This window comes from Dermacentor albipictus, chromosome 1, assembly GCF_038994185.2.
Source record: "Dermacentor albipictus isolate Rhodes 1998 colony chromosome 1, USDA_Dalb.pri_finalv2, whole genome shotgun sequence".
NCBI classification, from domain to species: domain Eukaryota; kingdom Metazoa; phylum Arthropoda; class Arachnida; order Ixodida; family Ixodidae; genus Dermacentor; species Dermacentor albipictus.
In genome coordinates, this window is record NC_091821.1 from 160,787,460 (window position 1) to 160,800,248 (window position 12,789).

The 12,789-nt window shown below is 42.3% G+C and overlaps 1 protein-coding gene across 4 annotated transcripts in view; it reads right to left on the reverse strand.

Annotated features, from left to right (window-relative positions):
- Positions 1-255: 255 nt before the first annotated feature.
- Positions 256-12,789, reverse strand: part of CadN (neural cadherin) — a 300,943-nt gene continuing 288,409 nt past the window's right edge. Inside the window, exons 36-38 of one of the 4 annotated variants that reach the window (XM_065443455.2) lie at positions 10,782-11,044; positions 5,137-5,388; positions 256-3,529 (exon numbers count right to left, since the gene is read on the reverse strand). In XM_065443455.2, coding sequence (XP_065299527.1) covers positions 3,270-3,529; positions 5,137-5,388; positions 10,782-11,044 — 775 coding nt within the window. In that variant the 3' untranslated portion in view covers positions 256-3,269. Of the gene's footprint in view, positions 3,533-5,136; positions 5,389-10,781; positions 11,045-11,385; positions 11,628-12,789 lie in introns of all 4 variants that reach the window. The other 3 variants (XM_065443446.2, XM_065443469.2, XM_065443463.2) reach the window with 3 other exon arrangements.

Below are 12,789 nucleotides of genomic sequence, written 5' to 3' on the forward strand. Positions count from 1 at the left end.
TTTATGAAATAAAACTGAAGCTCGGCACTGCTGTTCTCTAAAATAAAAAAAGCAGAACATACAAACACACACACACACACACCAACATATAATCCCTACCTGCACTCTTCCTCTCTCTTATATATAATATACATAATTATATATATATATATATATATATATATATATATATATATATATATATATATATATATATATATATATATATATATATATATATATATATATATATATATATATATATATATATATATATATATATATATATATGCGTGAATCCACTACAAGTTGTGGTGGTACTACATGCTTGATGGCTTTGCTTTTCTGCTGGTAGTTGCTTCAAGAGTGCGTGCACAGCTTTGTTCAGCTTTTTTTTTTTTTTGCAGCTTCAGCTAACTCACTCACAGCAGGGGGGACAAACAAAAGCGTGACTGCGGCTCATTTGTGCAGCTGCAGCCAACAAACACCACAGTACTGAGGGCAGAAGGGCAACGACTTTGAATAGGACTTGAAGAGTATACACACAAAAAGAAAATGTACACCCTGTTGGGTGCATGTCACATCACTCAACAGCAGGAGATGTGTACCTAAAAACCACAAGGCCAGTGCATTCTGTTAGTTTTCTGTAATCATGTGTGACTAGCACAATGTGACAATTGTTAAAAATTAAAATAAGGAGGACAAAGATGAAATTGGTGATGACATTCCACACAATACAAGGATTCGTTTTAACTAAACATACAATATAATGTGCTGAAACACACCTGGAATGAATGGCATGTTCAGCCTAGCACATAGACCATGCTGATATGATAAGGAAAAAAAGCCAAGCAAACATCAGAAAGAATAAAAGTGTTCAGAAGGCTCATGTCCAAACAAATTCTTAAAGAGGTCTTTAAGAGCATCACTATACATGAGCACCAATAAATTGGCAATTTCTATGTCCACCTGTTCGAAGCTGCACATCAAAAACAAATTAAAGCTAATAATATATTTTACTTCAGCCTCTCACCGAGTCAAAAACACCTTATTGTCAAGCAGGAGCTTTCTACATACTGTGGTATAGTTGCAGCACTGTCACAATGAGCATTTTTGTTGTATGTTTACATTAAGTGGAACAAAAAATTTTGCTTAGACTTGAGCATCTTGGCTTCCTCTGAACAAAAAAATGAGCTGTTGCTGACAAATGCAAGACACATACAAAGCTAAGATGCATGCTTTTTTTTTTTTAAATACACCCACACAGCCAGACATACTTGCACTGGGTGAACACGCTTCAAGTATAATGTGCATGTTGTATACAGTAACGTGTAGAAAAACACTGCACCTTCCACTGTGTCACACACGAAAGGCAGGGAACCTCAATGGGTGTATGCTCTCTCCCTCCTATGTGTATACAACTCTGATATAATAATAAATAACCCCCTTTGTCTCACTTCCTGGGTAACAAAGGAACCAGCTCCTCACTTTGTTTCAGTGGAAGCTGTGAGTTTCTGGATGGTAGTGTTGCAAGAGGAGCAACGCGATGACAGAGGGCCCCTGAAAACAGAGTCTCTTGTGCGCTGCAAGCAGGATCCAGAGGTCCTGACTGGCAAAGCGACATTCGAGGCATGAAGCAGCACTGCCGCCTTAAAAAATGGAATGCACCTTGGAGTATGCGCACGGACCAAAGGCTGCCTGGCACCTGTGCAGCACAAGTTAATCGCTCACGACTTGTTCTCAAGCGATCTCTTCTGCCTTGACCTAAGCACGCCCAGAAAGAACGTACTGTGAGAAGTGCTCGGCAGAACGTCGAGGGACGATAGAGAGTGTTAAGACGTTCGCGAGGATTAGTTCAGGACATAAAAATGGGCAGGATGGGTTCCACTATAAAAAAAAGGGCACATGTGAGTCACCATCTGCGTGAATGGGTAAACTCTATGCCAACATGTGGTGTTTTACAAAAGAAACTGCCTAAAACTGAGACCTTGAATCCATAGCTGCCACATCGGAACATAATTTACAATCATACACTTGAATTACCTAAAACATACTACACTATACAATATTTTGGACAAGTAACTTTACAACAAACAATTTCACACAAAAAAGCTGCACAAAAATTTGGGCAGTTTTTGAATTTCATTCGAGCCTTATGAGGGGGAAAAAATGCTGGCTCAATCACAAGTTGTAAAAAACTGGCATCAGTAACAAGCACACAGCTTGAAACACCTTCTGTTCTAAACAAGTAAATATCAATATGGCAAAAGCATACCCGCAAAGTGTTTCAATTAAAGTATGCGTCAACATCATGTAAACATAAATCAAAGGCAGTGGGAATTTCTTAAAGCCATGTGCATGTTTGTGATGGCACTTGGCAACAAAACACAACCTTAAGCTTGCGCTATTTCTCCATCAACAAATGAGAATGGTAAAGCTTACTCTATATGGCCACACTGAAGTGCATTAGAAGCAATATAAACACTAAAAAGGAAAATATAACAATGCTAATGGGGAGAAAAATACTGCTGGTTTCTGGAGAAGATAGTGTCACGGAAGACAGGAGCAACCCAGCTCATTTGTATAATGTCCTTTTTTTGGATTCCACCACACTGCCACAGAAACATTACAGAAAACAAGCACTCTCTTTTGCACCTGTGCATACGATGACTGTCAGAACAGGTTTAAAACAGAACTATACAAAGAATGAAGCAGGAAACACTTGGGATGATTCAATGACCAGCCTCAAGAAAGGCACGAGGCAGATTTGGGCATCCAAGTCGCCAAACACAGGGCACGATGTAGGGGCAGCTTTAACTCATTCATGACAAACCGAGTCAGCAGACTTGCTCATAAAGATATTCAGATGGCACACCAGTATTAAGTCAGTATGGCATGTGCATACATATTAAGATATTCCTGAAATGCTCAATACAGCACGAGTTGTCCAGTCTCCACCAAGACGCAAATGATACACTGCAGCAAAGAGAATCTGCTGCTGCGATGGTCAAGCAGAGATGGTAATTATGGCAAAAATGGCAATATAAGCCTGCCACATCAAGAATGAGCATATTTTTTATGGTATAGCCTCTCCCGACATTTTTTATCTTGCAAAGAGCAAATATTTTTTAAAAAATAAAGCGAGGTGCCCCTATCTACCGTGAGCTGTGCGACTTGAGTGTGTGGGTGAGTGGCTAATGCAAGTGGACAAGAGAGCAGGTCAAACTGAACAAAATCAATGACTAAGTGTCAATGAAATGGGGAAAAGGGGACATTTGTGCAAATGACGCCTAGTCCTCCTCACTTTCGCCCTGTCCGTACATGTCGGCCAGCTTCTGGAAGCGGGGCCCCCAGCCATTGAGGTAGTCGAAGCGCTGCTCATGGTCATCCGTCTCCGAGGCCAGGGAGCTGAGTGAGCCTGCTGTGGAGCCACCACCTTCGTAGGCATAGTTGCGCAAGTCATCCACTGGTGGGGCCCCAGGGTCTTGGTCAGCTTTGTCCAGATGGTCCCGAATGAAGTCGCCCACATCTGGATGGGCCCCCGTGGGTGCTGCTGAAACACGACAGACAGCATGGGTCACATACCTTCTGCTGCAGCTGCTGAAAAGACTCAGTCAAAAAGTATGCAACCATTACTGACCATATCATGCATAAGACTTCTGGCAAAAGCTTGCAGAAGACACTAGGTACGATAAGCCACATATACATAACGTTGAATAAGATAAGAACTCCACTAGCAAGCTTTTGTCAACACCCTGAGAAAGAAGCCTAGTTGGTTCTGAAATGTCGGATGATGTCTTGCTTCATGCCGCTGTTGACTTAGTAGTAGTAGTAGTAGTAGTAGTAGTAGTAGTAGTAGTAGTAGTAGTAGTAGTAGTAGTAGTAGTAGTAATTTACCATGTGAGAGTACACACAATTAGAAGCGACTGGTTCCAGAACTGGCCCATATAACCTGGGCCACAGAATTGGCCCAGGTTAGCTGTCATCATAATACTCTTGCAACATGACACTAAATGGCTCACTGATTCATTACCAGGATGATTCTTGAATTTACTTCTCGATGTGTGCATATAAAGTATGAATGAGTGTATTTCAATTTACCGTAAGCGGAAAAATCGAAGGAAAACTGATCTAGGCAGCTTGACTAGACCTCTGCCTCTGTACCAAACGATGCTGTAATTAGGGGCTTTATATCATTTGCTTGTGGAACTTTTAGGCTACCTGTGGAATGAAGGTACTACTTGCTTTTTTATTGTAAATCCATTTTTTTTCCCTGCATTCACGATTATTCCAGGTTTTTGACAACTCCCGTTGAAGTTCTCAAGCACCTGAAAACGTGGTTTTCAACTTCAAAGTTTACAAGGTCATGCAGCTATGAATGCTGCCATGGTTTATTTTTGTGCATACAAAGTAGATGCACATTAACTCTTTCGTTACCATGCCTGTTCAAATTGGTCACCGATGGTCACCCATTTCAGCACATTGAATATGTTTTTTTAGATATAGTACTATCTATTAGGCAGCCCTAGCAGACAGATTCTGGAATCAGTCTTATTTCTGTGGTGACAAAATTGTGACTTTGGCGCAACCTATGTTCAAGTAGCCACAAAAATGTCAGTTCCACTAACATTTGTTCACTATTTTTAAATCTTTTTTTCTTGCAACCTATATATTTAGAAACACCAATTAGCTTTCTCGAAGTTACGATGCTGCATTACACACCAGACTGTTGTCTATGGTGACAAAATTGTTCTTCCCGAGACCTCGAAAAAAAGGTAATTTTCTTAGTGATGAAATGGCTCATTGTAAAGCGAGGTTCTCTCTCAGCAAGAGCTTTGTAGGGTAGCACATGTGCTCTCCACAACTGTTACTGTCCAGTGATACATACGGGACTGTCACAAGTTTTCAATATGTGACAAAAGACTTACACGGGATATTTTCACTCCTTTGTCTTGCCTTCCTCAAATGCACTCAACAAAATTTATAGCCATTTCAGAAATGAACGTCACAGTAGAAAAAGCTTCGAAAAGAAAGAAGAGAAGCAGCAATATACATAAGTCTAACAGTCACAAACAGCACCTCTGCCATTTTAAATCACTGTTGAGAATAGAAAAAAAAAAAAAAAGATTTTAGAGAAGCACAGAAACTGCCACTCACGTTCCCGTACACGCACTTCCTTTTGCAAAGGCGGTGCCTTTTCTGGACCAGGCTTAGTGCCAATCTGCATACCAGATGCATCAACTGGTATTCGCAGGGGTGTTATGTCGTAAGCATTCATGTCATCTTCTCCACCACCTTCGTCATCATAGCTGATGATGTTCTCTCGCACATCATCATCCACTCCGCCATGGCCAAACTTCTGATCTGAGCGCCGGCTTCGCGTGTATGCCACAATCACCAGGACCAAAACTGCAAATTAAAGAATTAGTTGCAGATAAAATGCTTCTAGGCGTTTTAACGCAATAACTTCAAATTAAACATCATACCTTGATCACTTCAAATTAGACATTTACTCTCCTACATTTGAAAGCAAGGAAGAATTGCTATGAAAGCAATCTTTTGAAATGGGAGAATTACATGACACAACCTTGATGTGTGAAATTACTTCGCACTGAAGTAGCAAAAGCAAAGTCTGACAGAAAGGCTTCTGCATTTTGCAACTGATGCAGGCAACAAGAGATGATGATATGCAGTGTTTTGTGGCCCACGGGCCAAGTACGGCCAAAGAGCGCCAGGCTAGCGTTAAACGAGTTCAAAATGTAGCAATGAATTACGAGAGTTAGATGAGATAAAGAGGCCTTAAATACAGTCGATGTAAAGTGCTTAAAATGTTTTTGTAATAAGATAGTGGCAATGGCTAATGAAGTGTATGAGCACAATAGGAACATTGTGCAAGGATGCTATGATCTACTAAAGTATGTCAGAGAAGCACTACTGCCTTAACAGAACCCTTGAAACACAAGGGTCCGGAGGCATGTGCTATACAACATGCTTATCGCAGGAGCATCCTCTGGTGAGAGGATGTGCCACGAAATTCTTGGACTAATAACATGCAAGACGACGTTATTCAGGAATGCTAGAGCTGATTTGGTGTCAAAAAACAGTTCTGCACCAAGAAACATTACAGGATGGCAAGGGATGTGCTGGCGGTATGCTAGAGGAAAATGTTTCTTTCTCTCAGCTTCGGCTTCCCGACACTCCAGGAAGACGTGGAGGACAGTCAGCCTCTCTCCACATCTACGAAAGGTTGAAGTTTATTTGTCCTGCCTGCTTACAGGAATGGGGAACAGAGGCTAAAGGCTACGCAGCCTGACAAAAGGCCTCTGCTCCTATTACAGTTCGGCAATAGGAGCAGATTTGGAGGCTCATTTCCAGTCAGTAAAAGATTATTGGTGCCATAGGTGTGTCCTATCTCGAGTCGACAGAATAGGACATAAGTTCAGTGTGTTTTCGTTTTGCAGGGCTGTGGCTTAATCATGTGAAGCTTATTATTTGTCTCAGCATCCCAGAAGTGTTGCCAGTGGCTTTGCAGTTTCTTTTGTAAGAACGGTTTCAGATCTATGGCAGGGATAGCAGCGGTAGGAGTGGTTTGTCTACAACAACTCAATTAATAGAAACTATTCATGACCTAGCATTAACAATCGATAAGCGAGGGCAGGTAGACATAATTTTTCTAGACCTATCAAAAGCTTTTGATCGGGTATCGCATCAAAAACTAATCCACAAGCTGCAAGGAATTCTGGGACACGGTATTCTTACAAAGTGGTTAAAAGCATATTTGTCAGGTCGTCAACAATTCGTTCATTTCGAAGGGCAATCCTCAGACTACGTTGAAGTTTTATCCGGTGTGCCTCAGGGCACAGTTTTAGCTCCCATTCTCTTCCTTCTTTTTATTAACGACATCGCAAACGGCATTGACGCAACGGTACGCATGTTCGCAGATGACTGCATTATTTATAAACCAATACATACCAAGGATGATCAAGTTGTTCTGAATGACGCACTTAAAAATATAGCAAAATGGTGTCAAGACTGGCAGATGACGCTAAATGCAGAAAAAACTGTCTGCATGACAGTAACGAGAGAGAAAGAACCACTAACCTTTCCATACGAAATTCAGCAAAGAGAACTACACAGGGTAGAAGAATACAAGCATTTAGGTATAGTTATCTCTTCCGATCTAAAATGGAACAAACACGTGTCATACGTGGCAGCAAAATCACTCTCAGCGCTTTTTTCCCTCAAACGGTCCCTCAGATACGCTTCACCCAACACCAAACTACTCGCGTACACGTCACTCATTCGCTCCGTCATAGAATACGGCGCCATATGCTGGTTTCCATACACTAAATGTGCCATAGCGAAGTTAGAGAACGTACAAAGAAAAGCAGTAAGATTCATTTATAATAAATACCGTCGTCATGATTCCCCAACTGAACTTCTACGCTTAGCCGGACTCCCAACAATTAGCGATCGTGCTAGATATCTCCGACTAAAATTCCTGTTTATTCTCCAGAGCAATGCCCTAAAAATAGACAAAAATAAGTTTTTAGTACACGCTAACGCTAGAATTTCAAGAACGAAACACAATAAACAATTATCTGAGTATAGGTTTCACAATGACACCTTCAGATATTCATACTTCCCACAAGCTATTAGAGAATGGAATATGTTACCACAAGAAGTTGTCGATTGTGCCACCCTCGATTCTTTTTTGTCTAAGCTGTCTAGCCATATCTTTGTTGCTACATGATGAAATGTGCTTTTTACATTATGTTCTATTGTTACCATGAATGTGCATTGTCTATATTGCTGTACGTGTGTATGTATAAGCTTATTTCTAAACCAAAGCCAAGGCCTCTTGCAAACGATTATCGTTGAACCCTGTGTGAATGATGTATTTTCCCTTTTATGTATGTACCCTTTCCTGCCAAAGCCTTCTTTAAGGCTAGCAGTATGTACCAAATAAATAAATAAATAAATAAATAAATAATAGTTTGTGATGTAACTGATATGGCCATTTGGTCTGCTGGCACGTTACCCTCGATGCCTCTACGGACAGGCACCCAGCATATAATTACAGACTGGTTAAGTATATACACTCTACACAGAACGGAACAAAGCTCAATGATTACAGGGTTTTTGTGTTTACAGAGTGACTTCAAGGCTTTTACGACACTTTGGGAGTCTAAATACAATTGCTTTTTGAAGATTTGATTTCCTTATATGCTTCACAGCCAACAATAGTGTACAGGCGTCAGCTGTAAAGATATTTGTTTCCGGGAGCAGTACAACGCATTTAGAGAAGGATGGACCAATGGCTGCATAAGACACCTTAGCCTGCGACTTAGAAGCATCTATGTAAAACTCTGCACGAGTACTTGAACTGGACCTCAAGCAAGTGCATTCTAATACATGCCTCTTGCGCGTGTTTATTTATTGACCTCTACAAAATCATGCGTCACACTATCACCTGCCACTGCCAGAGTGATAACAGTTTTGCTGGAGTTATAGGACAATGTTCAGGCACTGGAACACCCATTTCCTCACTAAGGTACCTCACACGCAAAGAGAATGGCCTTCTCGCTGCAGGTCGGTTATGGAAGAGCGTGGCAGTGGTCATATCATCTATAGTTGAATGAGACAGATGTTCACAGTTTGAATTCATTTTCAGGAAATATGTAAAACTGCTATATGATCTCTGAAGATGGAGCGACCGCACTTGGGGCAGCAGGCTGATAAACTATTGTGCTGTAGTCAAGACGTGAGCCAACAAGGCACCTATACAAGTCCAAAAGGCATTTCTTGTCACTGCCACATGCTGTACTTGATAGAAGCTTTAATAGGTTCATTGTTTTCAGGCACTTAGCCTTCAAGTATTTGACATGTGGTATGAATGCGAGTTTCGAGTCCAATATAATGCCAAGAAACTTGTGCTCGGTGCTTACAGGTAATGTGTTACCAGAGAGCTCAACAGGAGGGTCCGATACTATTCCTCACTTATTCGTCAACAGAATGCATATACAGTCGAACCCAGTTTTATCAAACTCGAAAAAAAAAAAAAAGAAACGCCTATCAGTATGATATAGGGCATAATTCGATATAAGCGTGCTAAACAATTGGGGGTCACAAAAGCACATACCATTTATGGAAGCACTTTATTGATGAAACTGGCTTAGTTTCGCATGAAATAGTCCTGTATTTTCTTCTGCTTGGGAAATTTCGCTGCCTGCGACGCACAAACTTCGACACATTGTCTAAAGAGTCGAAGCAGCCGAGGCCACAACCTTCCACATTCGCGCAGAAACGCTGGACTGGTGCGAGTGCACCATTAAACTCGGATGATGTCGGCAAAGGATCATTGTTGCTTTCCTCATTGTGCTTACTATCACTTGTGCTCTGTACGATGTCGGCAATGTAGTTTTTGTTTTCAGGCTCTCCCATGGTCGTAACACCATCAACCACACTCCCAAACTCATCGACCATTGATCTGTCAATGGGTTCCGGAAATTCTGACAACTTCGGCTACACCGGCAACGGCTTCATCGCACTCGTCAGAATTTTCTGAGTTACCACCGGGCACAAAGAAGCTGGCACACCTGAAGAAATTTCGGATGAACCACTTGCACACGACCGCCTCAACGTCATCGTGCGTACATGTCGGGTGACACAGGCACCGGGTCACAAGTTTGTTCCCCCCCCCCCCCCCCCCATTTAGCCCCTAACCTTCCCCTTAAGCCTGTTTCACATGGTGCGAATTTGACTGCATTTTTGCACTTGCAAATTCGCAGTTGCAAGGATGGGGAACCAATCACAACGAGGATCAAAGACATGTCACTGCGGCCTTCCTACTTAATTTTTGTTGTGATGAAGTAACGCAATCGAACACAAAGAACTTTCATGAAAAAAGTTCCCAAGTTGCTTTACTTTGTTCTTACCGAAGCGAAATGACGCCAAGAATAATTCAGTCCTCCGCTAGGTGCTCGTAAATGCGAAAATCGCAGCTGCTGCGCTCACTGTACGTGAAGTTCGCATTTGCGGAAATCGTAGCAGGGAAAACCCAACAGGAGAAAACTGTCTATGTGCTTAACCTTTGCTATGTTTTTCATAAGCCTTTTCTAGCTAGGCCCTGCAATGATGATGATAGGCAAGTGAAACTACAAGAACTACAAGAGGTGGTATACTATTCAGGAGAAGAGAGAAAAAAAGTGTTTTGCCACAGTACATATAGCTTTGTTTCTAGAATAGTACACAAAATGAAGCTGATGTTAAAAATGAAAATGAAGATCTTCAAGATATTTGTAGCTGCAGATTCAAGAAGATTAGTTCAATAGCACACCTAATAGAAGTGGCCATTATGTAAAGAGCAGGTCCAGCAGCATATTACATTTATGACCTTGTTTAATGCAAGTGGCATACATAGTATGCAGACCAGAATAGCTGACATTTATGCTAGGTATGTTATTAGAAGAAGTGTTACTAGTACTGGTAAACAACACCATTGCTATTCTTATTATAATTACACATACACAATAGCACTATTTTGACAAGCTGCACTACTGACACTGAAAATTATACCTCTTCTTTATAAGATAGCGTGTCAACAAGTAATAGAGAGAACTCACACTATACAGAATTCATGTCTCCTTCATGCTCAATTCAAGCTGTCCTTGTATATAGCCACTGCAACACACTTTCCATAACTCTCTTGCAGGAAACCATGGTAAAGGGCACATGCAGCAAGCTACTTGTGACGGCTGTCATCATTAGTGACCGGAATGCACCAAAAAAGTCTCGCTTACGCAGGTACACCACTAGACAGGCCAGGATAATGAGCAGGGCTTCCAGCCCAAGGGCAAGGGATGTGTTGGTCATGCGTGCACCAGCGCCCACGTCGAAGCAGCTGCAGTTGTGGCACTCGAGGCTTTCATGGCAGAGGCATGTATGGCCTTGGCCATGGGGCAGATTGGTGCACTGACCCGTGTAGCCGCACGGTTCATCCAGGCATTCATCCTTGTCCTCGCAGTCAAGCCGGTCTTCCGTTGGTGTGAAACCTTCCACACACCTAGTGCGCACCATACATGCGAGCGACCAGACTGAGTCACATGCTTCTATCAGACTGCAGCAGTCACACCCTTACCACAAGACTTTTCTGCTGCCTGGACTGGCTTTCCAAAAACAGATGCCATGACAATTCCTTTCAAGGGGCACTCGCCTCAAATTACATTTACTGAAGGCTCACTAGTGGCCACCAATGTACTCGAGAGCATGTTGCAATTGAAACAGCAGTGTCTTTGGAAACCCAGGTAAACAGTGTAAAGCGGAGTGGCTTAGGGATCTTTAAGGTTAGCTCCAAGAGGATCCCTATGTAAGCAAGAAAGAGTGGAGCCAAGTGGAGCCACTCACTGAGGATGTTGAGCAGACAGACCAGGATGGCAGCCAAGGCAGCCATACTGAGACGCATTATCTTCTCCTGCCGTAAAGCACCACACAGGTCGCCCCCAAAACCGTCCGGGCATAGGCAGTAGAAGCCCTCGCCGTGTGGCCGGTTCATGCAGGTGCCCCCGTTGAGACACGGCTCCGTCAGGCACTCATCCGCATCCGTGCAGTTCTTGCCATTTTCCGTTACAGCAAAGCCAGGGGAACACCTACCCACCACCAAACAGACAGGCAGGAAGGCAAACAAGCAAGCCAGTGGAGAGAGAGGGAGGGGTGGAAGCAACCAATGTAGGATCAAAGAGGAAGCAGAAGTAAGACAAGAAAGTGGGAGAATAATACAGAACAAAACAGTAAAGATGCAGGCACACAGAAAGTTTGAACAGAATGACAGGATGAGTTTTTTTTCATTGCACAGAGAAAGAAACATATAATGAATAAAGAATGAAATTGGGGAAGAGGAAATGGCCAGAGCAGAGAAAAAAAAGTGGTGGTTGTTAGTGACCAATGTTAGAGGTTAGAAAAATACAATGTTGACCAGATCCTTGCACTAGTTACTTGCACTGGCACAAGCATGTGCTCTCCCACATGCTTAGTACAATACGTTGCTAAAAAAGCCTTACAAACTGTAAAAAAAAGTTTGGAGGACGCTTAAATTTCACCTTTAAGAGTGGAACACAATAGCATTAAAAGATCCCCGACTACTTCTCACGCTTCTCTGCAACTGCAGTGTATGTAACCGAAATGTTTACCGGGAAAAGCTTGCAGCAAACACTATGCACGAAGGCGTGCTTTCTGGTAGAAACGCGGCCTCTTGCGTGGGCCGCATTGCGGCGGAGGTGAGCGCCATCTGGAAGTGTTTCAAAGAAGCGGGCACGCCACTTCGTGGATTCGGAGATATTCATGCACCCGCAAATGGCGGACACTGTCGCCGGTCTATGAATGGTAGAAACGCTGGGAAAGGGGTTTGAGTTTTCGTGTAACAATTTTTTTTTAAATATTTAAATTACAATCCGAGAGCTACCATGTCCGTAGGTTGCGTGTAAGTTGTACTTTACAATTTTTCTATGTATTTTAGCTTGAGAAATACAATTGGTTCATTAACTTCCTTGTGCCACATGGAGGGCCTGGATATGGGCGGTTCCAAAATATCTTTGTTGAAACAATGTCCAACGCTGGACGCCAACACTGGCTTTTCTGCGACACAGGGCCCTTAATGCTATCGCGTTAAAAAGAGAAAACATCTTCCTTCAGTAGGCATGTGCCGCAATTTACACATTGTGCTCTAAACAAGCCCAAGTCAAGGCATTAAAAGGCAATATGCATAGCTACACATTCAATAAACAACTATTCTTGTTAGATGTGTTTAGGTGG